Source organism: Anoplophora glabripennis, unplaced genomic scaffold (genome assembly GCF_000390285.2).
Source record: "Anoplophora glabripennis isolate ALB-LARVAE unplaced genomic scaffold, Agla_2.0 scaffold760, whole genome shotgun sequence".
Classification (NCBI taxonomy): Eukaryota; Metazoa; Arthropoda; class Insecta; order Coleoptera; family Cerambycidae; genus Anoplophora; species Anoplophora glabripennis.
Window position 1 is genome coordinate 179,119 of NW_019417081.1, and position 17,937 is coordinate 197,055.

A 17,937-nucleotide genomic window follows, 5' to 3' on the forward strand; every position below is an offset into this window, starting at 1 on the left:
AACAATGATTTAGAACAAGGGTCGGCAACTGGCGGACCGCGGTCCAGGTCCGGACCGCGGAAGGTAAAATACTGGACCGCCAAAAATTGTTTGAAAGTATAAATTGCTCAAATAAATTATTTAAAAAATGTTTTTTACGTTTAAGTGCCAATCTTATCATTTTTTCTAGTATTTTACAATTGTGTGTGTTTTGAGTTCTTAATGGTTAGTAAGCAGATTAAATTTGAGTCCAAATTAAAATAAAAAATAAGAAATATGAATTTTTTTCTGGACCTCGTTAAAAATTTTCAAAAGTATCCGGACCCCACCTAAAATTACTTGCCGACCCCTGTTCTAGACTCTAGACCTTGTTGCTAAACTGTTTTATTATTTCATAAATCATATTTAACATAGTTTGTCACCCATTTTAAAATGTTTTCAAACTGTAATGCACCAAGGGCCATAAAGCAAATGCATCCATTGTACTTTTAAAAGAAAGGCAGTGGAAACCGTTTCAAAATGCAATATTTTGAATTTATCATTCATTGAGTATTTATAAGCAAGGTAGACAATGAATATGATAAAGACAACAAGGGCCAGTGCCAGATTAATATGAATAGATTCGCTAACCTTTTCTACCATGTGGAACGTTGTAAGTCAAGTCTTGAAACTCGATATTTACGGGCGGCCTCTTTGGCAAATACTTCAGGTTCTGTTGACTTATAATTTTACAGCTATCCATATTGGCACTTTCGATTTAGGTAAATGCAGCGAATCACGGATAGTCAGCCCCGGAAAAACAAAGAAACATCGGTTATATCACCGCAACGATCGCGCAGTAGACATATAAACAAACGACGAACGCTACACCGTCCTAAACTGACTAGCGGGAGCTCCCTGCTCCTAAATCGAATTTTAACTTCGCTGCTGCACATGTACCGACGAACCTAATATCCAGCCCCTCCACCGCCTGAGTCATTTGACGGTGTTATTTGGATTATTTTAATGCCACACGCTCGCCGACCGGCAACAGTGGGGACTAGGTCAATACGAAGAGATGGATGGAAGCACGGAAGTGAAACGTGTTGTTGAACCCGAAGTTTGTATAGGGATTGACGTTTGCGCAAACTCGATAAAAAAGAAGAGGGCGCTGCCAGTGGGGTTGGAACAACCCCTTAATCACCTAGTGGGTGTTCAAATTGTTCGGAATATGGGTAGTCTATTGGGAAATACGCGCTATTAATTGTAAACGTTACAGGACGCCATTTATTTTGATAGATCAGAGGCCTGTATCCAAACTTGTACAATATTACCTTCGTATGCTATGTTTAAAACAAGTCAATTGGATATTTTTCGTTTGTTATTTTGACAAGTAGTTTCAATTTTGTACAATTTTTCTTCTGAAATTAAAAGGACTATTATCAAGGCATCAACAGGGTTACTTTTATTACTCTTATTATTATTATTATTATTACTGTGCAGTAAATTATCTCCAAAGACCAACAATTATATTATCTATCCCCTCCCACAAACTATAAGTTCAAGCCTTACTGCCATAAGACTACCCCACTCGCTTAAAATTTTGCCATCAGATTTCGCAAAAGATTCCACAAATATTCGTTTTAACACTAAAATAATATTTACTGATTAAACTACTTTTTTGAGAGATGCTATGACGAATTTTCATAATAATCTCCATAATAACCATATTTGGTCCTATGAAAACCCTCACGCCATAGTAGAATGCCGGTTTCAGTATCAGTTATCTGTGTATATGGGTATTATTGCAAGTGATCCATACCGACGTTTTCTTGAAAAAGTTTTCTAGATGACCATACTCGAATCCCATAGATATTTTTTTAGTGGCGCCTCAAAAGTACTAGTTTTTTGTTGTGTAGCTCCTATTGGGATTTTTAATGCGTTCAAGATTCAATATGAAGCTCTGAAATGTGTATTTTGACTGAAAGCGATCATTTTTTATAGGCGTTCTAGCATAATTTATTATTTGTTTTAATTCTTTGTTCGTAGCGTGCTAACATTATATAATAGGTACAGTAAAAAAATACCAACATAACAGTAGTTAGTATTAGTATAAATATGTCTCATATTTCTTAAAAAAAAGTTATCTTAGTTTTAGCCATTTATTCCATAGATTTTCTGCGCATCTTTAGGAAAGGTGTGTATTGAAAACCAAAATATTTCAGACATAATGGATGTTTTAAAGAAAATTTATTTTTTTCATTTCTTTCCTCGGTCATGTAAGTCTGTACTCAAGGTTCAATATCTTAATTACTCTGAAGGATATCACAGACAGGACCACAAAAAAATCGACGAAATGTCTCCTAGGCCAAACCTATCGTATCATATGTTTTTTGGGTCGCTGAAACCGAATCTGCAACTCATTTGGTCCCATCACGTCAGAGTTTTTTTCTAACCTCAAAAAATAGCTGAAAATGGTAGAATTCTACAAAATCAACCCTGCAACCTGTTAAAACCTTATAATTCTACATCCTTATGATCCCGAACAAGCTCGACAAGCCGTAAAATGATAACTTGCAACCGTAAAAATACATAACCTCAAAATTGGATGAGCCCAAAACCCAAAAACCCAAAATAAGCAGCGAATAAACTTACACATAGGGCACAAACCTTCATTTTTGAATAGTAAACCCTTTCAACCTAAAACCCCGAAACCCCATAACCTGAAAACACGACAAGACCTCAATCTGAAACCTCAAAACCCCGAAGCTGAATAACCCTAAAACCCCAAAACTTCAAAACCAGGGCCGGCATTAATAAGGGTAAGGGTGGCAATCACTTCGAGCGTCACACATGAGCAGCGAGATACACACTTCGAACAAAGAAGCCACTGGCCGAAACTCATAAACTTAAGCACCCGAACCCACATACCCTAAACCCAAAATCCCAAACCCACATACCCTGAGCACAACGTACCTTGGGCGCAACAAGATCTACGCTTCCATCACACAGGCCTTTGGCGGGATTCATGAAACCAAGCTTCCACACCCTCATACCCTAGGTGAGACAAGAGAGTGTTAGAGTTTGGAAGGTTAGGTTTTATACTAAGGTACTTAGGTTTGCTTCTTTATCCTCTTTGTAACAAACATTGATCTCGCTCCGACCAGAGTATATGTGCTAGGGAGCTTGGGTGTGAAAGAAAGCTGGCTTTGCTCGCTTATCTGCTGTGTGATGAACGTGTATCTCGCTGTCACGAGGATTCGGAAGCTTGAGTGTAAAAGCATACTCGTTCCGTTTGCCTGACTGTTGCGCAACTAACGTGTATCCTACTGCTCCTAGGGTATGAGGGTTTAGGAGCTTGGGTTCAAGAGAAAAATCGCTTTGGTACCTAATCTAGAGCTTGAAAATAAGGGTTCCGAATCAAAAGTATTTTCGTGTGGAGACATCCAGGGCACCTCCTCGTGGTGACGGCGGGCAACGGAGTTTTCCGCGATCCGACAAAATACCTGGATTGCGGCTTTCATGCCGTCATGTAGACACCACCAACTCGTAAATTTTTGTGTCTTTGAAGTTTCTTGGATGAGTATCTGGTTCCAATTACTCGGGTTTGAGGATATTTCTGCGGTCAGAGTATGTAGGTTTGAAAGATTAGATTTATGAAACTTGCTGTAACCAGAGTATGTGGGTTTAGGATCTTGGCTTTGAGGGTTTGCCGTGCCCAAGGTATGTGAGTTTGTGAGCCCGGGTTTAGAGATCTTGCTGCACTTACGCTTTATGGGTTTGGGAACTCGGGTTTCGGCCAGTGACTTCTTTGTTCGAAGTGTGTCTCGCTGCTCATGTGTGACGCTAGAAGTGATCGCCACCCTCACCCTTATTAATGCCGACCCTGGTTTTGAAATTTTGGGAGTTTAGGGTTATTCAGCTTCGAGGTTTTTTCAACTTGAGGCCTGGTCGTGTTTTCAGGTTATGGGGTCTCGGGGTTTTAGGTTAAAAGAGTTTACTATTCAAAAATGAAGGTTTGTGCCCTATGTGTAAGTTTATTCGCTGCTTATTTTAGATTTTTGGGTTTTGGGCTCATCCAATTTTGAGGTTATGTATTTTTACGGTTGCAAGTTATCATTTTACTGCTTGTCGAACTTATTAGATACCATAAGGATGTGGAGTTATAAGGTTTTAACAGGTTGCAGGGTTGATTTTGTAGAATTCTACCATTTTCAGCTATTTTTTGAGGTTAGAAAAAAACTCTGACGTAATGGAACCAAATGAATTGCAGATTCGGTTTCAGCGACACAAAAAACATATAATACGATAGGTTTGGACGAGGAGACCTTTCGTCGATTTTTTTTTGTGATCCTATGATATTTAAAACATTTTAAATATGATAAATTTAATTAATCTTGCATTAATAATGACCTAATGTTCACATTAAAAATCAATATAAGTTCAAAGGAACATTATTTGATCGAATAATCAATCTCGTAATAAAATAATAAAAATGTTCTTGTGTATAACATAAAACGTAACGTTGACCAAATCGTATCAAATGAAATAAGTAAACATCCCATAAATGAATTTATTTATGTATTTACACGAGTAGTTAAGTTAATCAACAGATAAATTTGAATACTTTTTCTTCGAATTCTATTATGACCTGTTCTCACTACAAGTACAAAAAATCATCACGGTCAATTAACGGTACAGTCGAAAACAAGCTATTAATCGTTGTATGTAGATACCGATCTTGTCGATTTTAATTTTTATGAGACATTATTTTGCAGGGGAAGAACCTTGCTTCTTGTTATCGTAATTTTTAAAAATATTACAAATTACATTAAAATAATACAATAGTATAGTTATTCCGATCTCAATTAAGGTTGACAGTATATACCAGGTTCGGTCGCTGATGCAGCAGCTTGGCATTAAAATATTTGAAAAACTTGTTCCCATATTTATTTAACCATGCCCATAAACAGGTCTGATCGAACTTGGTAGAAATGTATACGCCCAGTTGAATAATGCGCGCGTGGGCAAACGGCATACACAGACAGCCGAACTAGGCGACTGGGTAATAAATCTCAGATGTTGACAAGTTGTTAACAAATTGCCTAGCAATGCAGTGCAGCAATGCGGAATTTGGTGCGATTCAGGTAATTTTAATTTATTATAGGCACCTTCTATTAATCATTCATATTACAATTGCGAAAGGGAGAAATAAGAGGGGCATTTTGTTTACTAATATTATTACAACATGGCTTTTTGGAGACCTTTTGAAACTGTACGAAATTTACCATCAATATAATAAAATTGTTTGAGGACATAAATATTTAAAATAAGTTGTTAGCCAAATGAACATACAATAGAAATTTTCTATACATTATATACAAATTATTATAATTATTTTTTACCTTTAGCAGAAATCTTTTTTAGGGGCGCCTATGAAAGTCATTCAATTTTAATGCTAGGCGTTTTTATATATGTTCAACTGACTTCGGAAAGACTATACATGTACAAGATGTATTTAAATGAAGTAACACAAATACTACCAAATAATCTTTAATTTAAAGCAAAAAAGTAGTAGAAATTAAAAGTAGAATATTACTGAATATGTTTGCAATTATTACATCAATTAATGGCAGAAATACTGGAAAACATCGACAATGATAACGAGAGAATTTCCACGGCAGTTTTTTTGTCCTAAAATAAATTTATTACACTTTTGAATATTTATTATTAAAGAACTAAAATTGTAAATGAAATGTAATAATCTCGAAAATCAAATGCTGTAGATATTTGCTCCTTGCTGTTATTAACAAAATAATTAGCTTGTGGTTAATTATTGTATTTGTAAAAAAAAATCCTATAAAATATTTTAGACTAAACAAGTAAAAACTCGACTAATACTCGTTTTAAGAATAATGACTGAGAAAGATAAAAAATTTAAGAATTTGAAAAATATCCAGTAGTGTCGAAATTCTGGTTTAGAAAGCATTTCGACTACTGGTTGATATAATTGTATAGAGGTTCAGTGAATTTCTACCTTTGTTTATTTAAGTCGCCAACCAATATTTGCTGAACCTACATTACACATATTTCAAGATTTAGTGTAGTTTTTCGAAAACTTAAAAGCCCTTGCAAATAATGCAACTTTGATAAGGTCATATTTTGTCCTAAACATCATCTAGTAGTATTCCTGCTCCTTCCTTTAGATACACCCTGTATATCGATTGTTTATGAAAATTATTTCAAGTGTAATTTAGTTATTTTATGTTTTTATTTACATTAATTTATACGTTGAGATGTAATTATATGTACAGGGTGGCCAAATGAAAACGAAACAGAGCCATTTTCAGGAACTGCGTCAAGATTGTAGAAAAACATTCTTTGCTGGTATTTTTTACTCCGCCACGTTCACCCTCAAGCGAGGGTAAGCATCACCCCAAAATATTTAAATGGCATTGAGGGTTGATTAATACTTCTTTTGGAAGCTCTTACAATTCTCTTTACAACAGACTTTAAATTTTATAATTCCGCCCAATACTTTTTAAGAATTTTGACTTTAAAGTTGAAATTTATGTAAAAACAATTAGTAGATAACGGTAAAAATTTCAGTCATTCGAGTTAAGTACGCCAATGGTATAAATTTAGTATTTCTTACGTTACATTGGTTTTTGGCGATTTGTTATTACTTTCGTAAAACAAAACAGAAATGAATGCTATACACACACAATGAACGTAAAATTAGTGGATTCCAAATTATTTTCTAGTATTATTTGGAAGCGTTGGTTGGTAGTTTATTTAATTGTGTTTTTGAAAATTAANGATTGTTTATGAATATTATTTCAAGTGTATTTTAATTATTTTAAGTTTTTATTTATATTAATTCATACGTTGAGATGTAATTATATAATTAATTGAATAGGAGTCCGCGCAGAGATGGTATATATTTTTTCAACATCGCATAACTTGAAAATATAGCAGGTACTTACTCAAAATTGTTAGGGGCATAAAAGAAAGTGCATAGAATCATTAGATGTCTGCTTTCTATGGAAAGAAAGTTAGCAATATGCCATCTTGTCCAAACTGCTTGTGTCTCAAATAAATAGTTATGTATAAATTAGCAGTGTTTTGAATTATCTATAATTTATATCTATAAATTAAGAATAAAATTATTATTAACGTGGTTTATTAATTTGTGTCGTAAAACCCGTCTTTAAAATCTTTTTACATAGACACATGAATGATTAATTATTTTTTACATTTTAAATATTAACGAGTATTATTTACTTGTTAATAAAAGCAAATGTATAAGAATAGTAATTGTTTTCGAATGTTAGGTTATTGTAATTTAGAATTTGAGATATTGTACGTTTCCTCTATGTTTTATAATTTAATTTTATAGTATTAGGTATGTTCAATTAATTATTCAGTTTGTAGTACGTACCCCTTATTGTGTGCACTATTGCTTTTCAAAGAGTAATATGGTACCTACCTATTTAAAATGCCAGGACGGCTAAAACTACACTCATTCATTCATAGCACTTTGTTAATAAAATGATGATCCACTGCACTTTGATTTTGAAAGCAAATACTAAATTTAAGACTACTGAGGAAATCAGCTGTTTCTCTTCAACTTTCGAACGCTTTGTGGTGCGGCCGCGCGGAGTTAAGGGCTAATTTGCTTATTTTTTAAAAGGTCGAACCATTTTTCGAATCACCCTCTACACAATATACAAACATGTCCGCTAGTACATAATATGATATTAAATAATAATTAAGATTGCGAAAGTTACTTAGAATCCTTTTCACTTCATAAATTGACGTAAGGATTTAACAGCCTGTTAACATTAATTTTCACAGTTCGCGAGTTTCCATTTCACAAATGATAANCCGTCTTTAAAATCTTTTTACATAGACACATGAATGATTAAGATATCTTTTACATTTTAAATATTAATGGGTATTATTTATTTGTTAATAAAAATGTATAAGGATAATAATTGTTTTCGAATGTTAGGTTATTGCAATTTAAAATTTGAAATATTGTACGTTTTCTCTATGTTTTATAATTTAATTTTATAGTATTAGGTGTGTTCAATTAATTATTCAGTTTGTAGTACATATCCCTTATGGTGTGCACTATTGCTTTTCAATGAGTAATATGGTACCTACCTATTTAAAATGCCAGTACGGCTAAAACTACACTCATTCATTCATAGCACTTTGTTAATAAAATGATGATCCACTACACTTTGATTTTGAAAGCCAATACAAAATTTAAGACGACTGAGGAAATCAGCTGTTTCGCTTCAACTTTCGAACGCTTTGTAGTGCGGGCGCGCGGAGTTAAGGGCTAATTTTCTTATTTTTTAAAAGGTCAAACAATTTTTTTTCGAATCACCCTCTACACAGTATACAAACATGTCCGCTAGTACATAATATGATATTAAATAATAATTAAGATTGCGAAAGTTACTTAGAATCCTTTTCACTTCATAAATTGACGTAAGGATTTAACAGCCTGTTAACATTAATTTTCACAGTTCGCGAGTTTCCATTTCACAAATGATAATTATCATTATTTAAACGGTACTACGCTTTCATGAGTATATTGTTCTACGGTGTAAAAATAAATTAAGTCTTACCACAAATTTATTATTTTAACATGAAAAAAAGAAAACACTTAATTTCTTCGGTTGTCGATTTAATCAACAGGTACCCTGATATAAAATTTTATCCCCAACGTCAACGTCATCCACGTGACGCCGCTTCATCGTTCAAAATCCATTTTGGCATAACGTTAGGAAATATTTATAAATGCACGTGAAGACTATACCTATAAGAACTTCGAAAGCAAGATATATTATATTTTTGCTAAGTATTGAACGTAAATTCAGTTCCATTTTTTTTACATAGAATCGTAGATTGGTCCAGGACTACAGCAATGAAATGAATGGACATAAGATGAATCATATTTTTTTAGGTGACCTAACTAAACTAAATGAATTAATTCATACCCTAAAATTTTAATTTTACAGTAAAAACAAAAGCAGAAGTACCTAAAATCAAAATTGTATTCCTTAATTGGTCACCATTGGCAGTTGGTACTTGATGAACAACATTGAAATGGATATTTCAATTATTTCGGGTATCATATTCCTGATTCGTATGTAATTTGGGCTTATAGCTCATCTAGTGTGGCAGATCTAGGTATTTTTTATTTTTTTTAGGTGCTTTAAGTATATAAATTTCGAGTGGTACCTATTAAATCTGCCTGTCTGGTTACATTTTTTAACCCTACCAGAAAAATCATTATCTAGAATAATTATTATGAACTCAAAACGACTAGTAAAGTACAAATGAACTAGTGCTTATCTTCGACTTGTGGCATAGTTATAAGGTTTGCTTTTTGGTTTTAGTTTTCTAAAATGTAAGTGTAATTTAATTTAATTTCATCAAAGATGCAGTACAAACTTCATACTATTTGTGTCGTGGAAACCATGGACCAATGATTCTCAAATTAGCTTTTATCCTAACAGGTAAAAACGTATCTTACAGAAAGAGAAATACAAAAGGCAGGGGTTAGGGAAAATCAAAAATACCTATGTAGTTTGAAAAAATCTCACATATTTTAAATAATTATTATTTCCGCATACGTTGAAAGGAATTAAAATAGACTTAAACATTTGCAACAGTTAATTTTATTTAATTTTCTTTTTAGGAATGGCTAGGGTGAAGTTCATAATATTATTTTGAATAAAAGCAAATCTTCTCTTTGGTGATGGTGAAAAGTCGTAAATTATAAACATTTACAATTTTTCACAATTATCCAATTCTAAAGGTTTCATAATTTATTACGGAGCTTTATTATGAAGCCGAGATTTCCGATTGAGTTCCTGAAGTTAATAATATCGAAACTATAATTTTATATAATTTTAATAGTGTTCCACGATAAGTGCCTAAATATTCGGAGCATTATTTTCTACATTTGCATTCCTGCATTTAAAACTACAACACTGTTTCACTATCCAATAGTAGATAAAAAAAATAAATGCCTAAGTAAGACTTTTTTAAATTCCTTATAAACTTCTGATACTAACTGATTTTTTTTATATTTTCTCCGCCGGCTTAAAAAAGTAATCTAGGCCGGTAAAATAAACTTCTGACAGTTGCTATTATTACAATCGCCTTTTTTTAATGTACAATTACTCCACAAGGCTTTGAAAAGACCGACAAGCAGAAATAGGAAAATTTAAATGACATACCTGTATACTTCCCATTTTTTAAAATTTGGGCATTTTTTTTATTTTTCCATACATATAATTAAACATGCCATAAATAATAAGAACATTTAATAAATATACCCAGAGGCTGTAAAAACAAGATTAGGTTTAATGGCATCTTTATAGATTTTATTATTATTGTTTAACAACTGCAAAATCTTTCATAACACAAAATTGTAGCCGGTTATTACCGGAATTTTAGCGTTTACCTTGAAACCGTTATTTTGCATTAACATACATTATAGTAAACAATTTCTGAATATTTTAACATTAAGCATAAAATAGAAGACACATTATATCAACTTCGATATACACAAGATTCTATATATATTTTTTTTTCTTTATAGGTACTACATTTCTGTTTCTATACGTATATTCTTCTATGAAAAGTAATCAATGCTGTTAACGACAATTTGCTAGAAAATCGCAATTAATAGTGACTGAAGAATAGAATAGATAGCGTCAGAATAACAGACGGGAATATCGTATTAATAAATCTTGATGAGTGACCTAACCTTATCTGGAATTCTAATTTTAATTGATAATTGAACATTTATTACCTACGTAAATAAAATTAATAATATATTATTTACAGTAAAATATTTACAGAAGTCAGAGCCGGAGGGATACTATACCTAGTAGGTGCCTAACTATATTTTCAGTTCTAAACTAAAGCTATAAACCACAAAACAAGTAAGGGTGTCCCAAAAATAACGCAGGATTTGAAATGTGGGCCATTTTCTAAAGAGTTGGCAATATTACGCAGGGTAATGTTTTAGTAAAAACGTTACGGTTAGACAATACGAAACACTATACGGCGGATGAGCGAGTGAAGATTGTGAAAATTCATTACAAATAAGAACGGATCAAACCCCACCATCCTAAAATCCACACCACACTGTCACTCTTTGGGTATACAGTGGTCGATCTTGAATGACCCGAGAATTCTCTGCCCCAAATTCGACAGTTTTGATTATTCACACACTCACTAAAATGGAAATGCACCTCGTCGCTAAAGATGAAATAATACTCACGTAAGGTTCAAAATTCATTGTTTCAAATCAAATGGCATTGCGTCTAACCGTAGGACACTGTTTCTAATGTACTCGGCACAAAGTTTTAGTCTTTTTTTTGTTTCCAGTAAAAATATTTTTATTATTAAGTAGGTTTGGCTTCTTAAAGTAATCGTCAGGAAAAAATTAAGATTACATTGATAAGACTGGCCGAATTTAACTATTTCAAGTTTATTTTGATTAATTTTGTACAGTGGCGGCGCGTGAACATTGATTGAATGTGTTCTGCTTAGGGTTGTTACATTTGTTGAATTGAATTCTGGGAGATTAAGTGCCCGGAGTTTCTAAATGGCGCCGCAGGCGAAAAATTTTAAAATTTTCAAGGTCACGCGTTTTCCTGGCATTTCTGAATTTCAAAGAACAATTCATTTATACAAAAATACAGATTTTCACAAGAACGATTTTTGAAATTGATACCTTTTTGAAATATCTATTCACGAATTACTGACGGTATAGATAAATTGGAATAAACTAAATATTTTATTAAATTATTGAATATTGTTTATAAACAAAAAAATCGTTTGTGAAATTTACCAACGATTCAACGAATTTTAATTTTCCTCGCCATGTTATGATTTTTTCTTTATCTTTTTTTTATATATATGTACATTATATTATATTCCGAGAGTTATACGTGCAAATCCGAAATCCGGGACCATACAGCTAATTCCCGGTACAATCACAGAAAATCCCGGTCATATCCATGTGGCTAGATGTTCTTTTAATATGTCGTCAAGATCTGCACTAAAATTTATGAGTCCACGTAACACATCAGGGTTGCCCGAATTTTCTGTCTCGTCGTGTCCGCGAAGTGCTAATTCGAAAGCTCCGCAAAATTGTATGCAATCTATGATTTTAGATAATACATAACGATTTTTCGTTACCTGTTCATTGTGTTTCCGTATATTATCCCAATATACAGAATCTAACTGACTTCTTATGTTTATTTTACCTAAAGACTTAAATGACTTAAATCTTTCACACTGTATATTGTCCATGCTTTATCCCCACCGAAAAGTAAGCACGGAAAACAAAACAGTGTATTTTTTAAATCACACCCGCACACCCACTCTGCTTTTGTGTATACATTATTGTTAAATTATCTTTTATAACTTTTCCTTCGGCTTGTTCCACTAACTTCAAAATTTAATTGTGGTGTTGGCCCACCTAATTCTTTTATTTTTAGTTTTATCTCATAAGGCAGAGAACCAAATAAAGTTTTTTTTTAAACGAAACGCTATTCATTTTAATAACTATAATATCCGTAGACGCCTAAACGAAAATATTCACACGTGCCGCTCGCAGAAATAAACCAACACAAACCACGTACGAAATGTTACTGCACTTACTGCAGCAGTGGCTGTCGCTGTTGCAGCCGCAAAAGCCCATATCTTCGTATACTTGGTGACGTGCCTGATTAGCCAATAAAAACAAAGGACGCATCTAATTGTTCGCTGTGCACACATTTTGTATATGAGGTTGCATATATTAAGGAGCGTAGCTCGCGTCGCAATAAATAATAATATAAGCTCCTAGATTTATTTTAGCGCGAGTACATTTGGATTCTTTAAATATTTTGTTGATATTTAATATGATTAAATACATAAAATTTTATGTGTTCTGCAGCTCCGCAGCTCTTATGGTAAAACCGCCACTGATTTTGTATATTAGTAATAATGGTATTATCAAGAAATTCTCATTTTTGTCTGGTTTAAAAAATTACATAAAATGGAATACTCGAATTGTAAATAAGATTATTTTACAATGAGATGGCAAATTATATTTTGTCTTGTACAACAAAAAATTTTGAGCCTGCCCTGATGTACAATATTCCACAATCTAAGCATTAAACTCCATAGTAATGGATCTAGACTCACTGGAATTTAACTACCTTGAATTTCCCTTTTATGTGCGCTACTGGTACATAGCTCCAATACCTCCTCTTTACCGCCCCGCGAAGCTTCAAATCAGTATCCTAATGCTGTGCTTCCAAGTAAGCGAAGCCGAATCTACTACATATAAAATCAATGAAAGAATACAATCATTTGTGTTCTGTGTTATAGCTAGATTAGCAACGGGGAGGAAATAGATCTTGTCCAGACACTTGAGGAAAGGGGTGAGGAAAAGGAAGAAACTTTTAATTTATTACTTTTAGAGACTTTCTCCTCATTCCTCACTGTAAAATCAAATTTAAGTTTGTTACTAATTTTGTCACATTACCAATTTAATAATTTTCATTTTACTATGGAGTTAAAAATAAATAAATGAAAAGAAAGCCTTCAAAATACAGATAAGCATTCTTTAATATAATTAATGACACTAATATAGATGTTTGTACACAAATATATAAACAAGGTTTTTATCATTGCCTAAGTAATTCTTATTTATTTAATAGCACTAGATTTACGTCAACTAAACAGGTTTTACAGGTTAATATTTTTATTTTATTTATGACTACAGGTTAAGACAGCCTACAAAGTACTAATAATTGATGTCCAGAGACAATACGACCAAAGTGGCACGATTTACATGTCTCATCAGTTAACAGACAACGAATTACCGGTGAAAATTAAAAGACAATATGACGTATGAGAAGAGTTTTGGATAGTTGAAAAAAATAACACATTAATACGTTGTGAGCATAAAAGTATTTAGTACAGTCATTGAAGCTGAAAATCAGCTGTAACCTCCGAATTCTTTGAAACTAAATGGATTTGCATGAATAAGGCTCATCTTAGGCTCAAGTTCAAACGTGACATAAGCCCGATTGACGCTTTTTGTTTTTTAGGGGTAAAAACTACCCCTAAGTGAAAAAAATTTAAAAAATTAAGTTTTAAGCATTTTATTGAAAAAATCTTGTTCGAGCACAAAGATGTTCCATGTTCTCGAACATGCTTTTTGATATATTTGATCTTTTCGACCCTTTATTTAACCCATAAAAACTACCCCTATGCAAAAAATTATGATAAAAAAATACTTTTTAAAGATTTGGAATGATTAAATCGTGCAATTATTTAAAATAAAAGTTACCTTATAGCTAATAAAAGAATTTTTCCCTTTCAACCCCTAAAAACCACCCCTGTATTGACAAAAATGATAAAAAAATTACTTTTTAAAAGCTTGGAATGCTTTAACGGTGCAATTATTTAAAATAAAAATTCCCTCATTGCTTATGAAAGAATTTGTATCTCATAACACTTTTCAACCCTTATAAATCACCCCTGTGCTAAAAAAATGATAAAAAATTACGTTTTAAATCTTGGAATGCTATAATTGTGCAATAATTTAAAATAAAAATTCCCTTATATTGTTTATGAAAGAATATTTTACTTTTGCCATTTTCAACTCTTATAAACTACCCTTTTACCAATATTAATGTAAAATATTTTTATTATAATCGATTTTTAAATATAATCAATCATAAAAAAATTGCTACGCTGCATATAAATAATCACACTAAATTTTTTTACTTATTTTATTTGTATAATATAATATATAATATATAAAAATGAGAAAGCCTATTTTGCTCCGAAAAAATGTCATTGGTTTTTTTACCATAACTCGGTTAATTTTGAAGCTATAGTATCCTACAAAAAAGCATTTTAAAGATAATTTCAAGAGCTGTAAGATCGTTTGCATATAAAACCTTTTAAGTCCTTCGTTTTTTAAAGGGAAAGGATCGAAGGGCTCGAGACAGGTCGTTTTTTCACTAAAATGGATACTTCAAGCGGCGATATCTCCTTTATTTTTTATGCTATAGGAATAAAAAAAGCAAAATATTTGTTGAAAAAAAAGCTACATTTTTGTTGTCTATCATTTTTTACGTATCTTTCATAGTTTCAGAGTTATTATATAAATAAGGCAATTTTTTTTGAATAATGAAAAATACGTTTTCAACTTTTACCGTACATTATTAAAAAAATACGCATTCTAAACCGGTCTAACTTCAGGATCGTATGAAAAACACTAAAACAAAACTAATTGTAAAGGGTCTACGATTAATTTTAATTCTGATGGAAATGGTACAGCGTTTACTGCTCATTTTTCCTTAAAAAATATGAGCAACCCATCTGTTTTTGACGATAACTCCTTCAATTTTGCTCTAATTAACTTTTATAAGTGCTCATTTTGAAGGTCTTTTTGAGTACTACAAAAAACTCCAGGAGCGTTATACACGTAAAATTAATCCTTTTTCCATTATTTGACGTTGAATACATCGATTCGAGTATTCCCCCAAAACAAGTCCCCTTCCACTAACCATCTTTCACTTTGTATAGGAATAGGACATACAACACTTTTTAAAAAACGATTGTTTATTTATAAGCTACATTTTTGTTCATTACACTTTTTTTAATAAAATGCCTAGTTTTTGAGTTATTCGCGAAAAATACTTTGAAAAAGTGTTTCTTTTCACTCAAAGTTCTAAGTTTTCAATCGTGAATAATTAAAAAATTATTGATTTCTCGAAAAAATTCTTCGAATATTTTTTGCTCAAAATTTAATTTGTGAGAAGGGGTGTCAACCCCCAACAGGGTGGAAGCGTCAATCGGCGCTATGTCACTAATGTTCATTGACCTTTTCTCTAACTATCTGCCAAATTTCAAGTCGATCGGTACAATTTCAAAGAATTCGGAGGTGAAAAGCTTCAATGACTGTACTAATTGTTTTTCGTTATTAAATAATGAAAATGAGAGATTACTTTGACGTGGAGGTAATGTACTCTCTAAAACACTGTTTTTATTAGAACGTCTCAATATATTATGTGATGCCATAATACCAACTGGTACTTACAGTTATTCCGTCAATTTTTGCCTTACTAAGCTAAGTCGCCAACTCAAATTTCATTAATCTACGTCAAGCATCTTTCGAGATATTTGCATATTTGTGACACCTTCCAAAAACTTAAACACCCTGCTACTGGAAAATAAAGCAACTTTGGACTAAGACTATACCTTTTCAATGGGTCACCTGCTACGCATTCTCATCTCATTCTGCATCAAGTGCATTCTCTTTTTGAATTACGCAGAGCTCCAGTGCAATTTATCCATCTTGTATATTAAGCATAATTATCATATTTATTCCTCAAGATGATTTGGAAGCATTTTTTGTGCTCCTTCGTTTAAATACACTTGTTTAAAGGATTTTTTATTAAATTATTAAAACTTCAAAGATTCAGTGGCGTTACTATTCCTCAGAAAATTCAAAATTCTCATGCCCATGTTTTTTGAATTTGTATTGATTACATTGTATATAATGAGTTGGGGCATAAGTAATGTCCGTTTTTTTTTTTCTCAAATTTAAGATATTTTATTTTTAACTCTACAATATTTATAGGCTAATAGGCAATAGGCTAATCAGTGATGTATTCTCCAGCATTATTTATGACCTCCTTCCAACGACCAACAAGTTACTCGATGCCTCTTCTGTAGAAATCTTCCGGTTTTGGCTTAAAAAACTCATCCAACCAAGATCTTAACTCATTATCGTTGTTAAAAGATACATCGCGTACGGAGTTTGACAAAGAGCGGAAGAGGTGAAAATTAAAAATCGGGAGAGTAAGGCGTGTGGAGCAAGAGTTCCCAATTCAATTTCAATTTTGGTCATATTGGCGATATGTGGTCGCGCATTNAGCATCTTTCGAGATATTTGCATATTTGTGACACCTTCCAAAAACTTAAACACCCTGCTACTAGAAAATAAAGCAACTTTGGACTAAGACTATACCTTTTCAATGGGTCACCTGCTACGCATTCTCATCTCATTCTGCATCAAGTGCATTCTCTTTTTGAATTACGCAGAGCTCCAGTGCAATTTATCCATCTTGTATATTAAGCATAATTATCATATTTATTCCTCAAGATGATTTGGAAGCATTTTTTGTGCTCCTTCGTTTAAATACACTTGTTTAAAGGATTTTTTATTAAATTATTAAAACTTCAAAGATTCAGTGGCGTTACTATTCCTCAGAAAATTCAAAATTCTCATGCCAATGTTTTTTGAATTTGTAATGATTACATTGTATATAATGAGTTGGGGCATAAGTAATGTCCATTTTTCTTTCAAATTTAAGATATTAAGATTCTTTATTAACTCTACAATAATTATAGGCTAATAGGCAATAGGCTAATCAGTGATGTATTCTCCAGCATTATTTATGACCTCCTTCCAACGACCAACAAGTTACTTGATGCCTCTTCTGTAGAAATCTTCCGGTTTTGGCTCGAAAAACTCATCCAACCAAGATCTTAACTCATTATCGTTGTTAAAAGATACATCGCGTAAGGAGTTTGACAAAGAGCGGAAGAGGTGAAAATTAAAGAGTAAGGCGTGTGGAGCAAAACTTCCCAATTCAATTTCAATTTTGTTCATATTGACGATATGTGGTCGCGAATTGTCATGTTGCAAAATGAGTATCGCCGATCAGGTTTTATTTATTAAATAACCGCGTGGACATAAGAGTTCTGCGTTGACTGTTTGTTTGGTAAGAGTTCGTAATAAAGAATCCCTTTCCAATCTCATCAGACGCATAACATTGTCTTTCGAGGATGAAGTTCTGGTCTGGTTCGCGGATTTGCTTGTTTTATTGAAGCTTAATCATTCTTTCCGCTGTTTCAAGTTCACATACA

At 32.5% G+C, this 17,937-nt stretch overlaps 1 protein-coding gene across 1 annotated transcript in view; it reads right to left on the reverse strand.

Annotated features, from left to right (window-relative positions):
* LOC108912882 (ATP-binding cassette sub-family G member 1) overlaps positions 1 to 887 on the reverse strand; it is a 92,992-nt gene extending 92,105 nt beyond the window's left edge. Inside the window, exon 1 of the mRNA XM_018718298.2 lies at positions 610 to 887. Within this exon, the coding sequence (XP_018573814.1) occupies positions 610 to 721 (112 nt within the window). The 5' untranslated portion in view covers positions 722 to 887. The remainder of the gene's footprint in view (positions 1 to 609) is intronic.
* Positions 888 to 17,937: the final 17,050 nt, after the last annotated feature.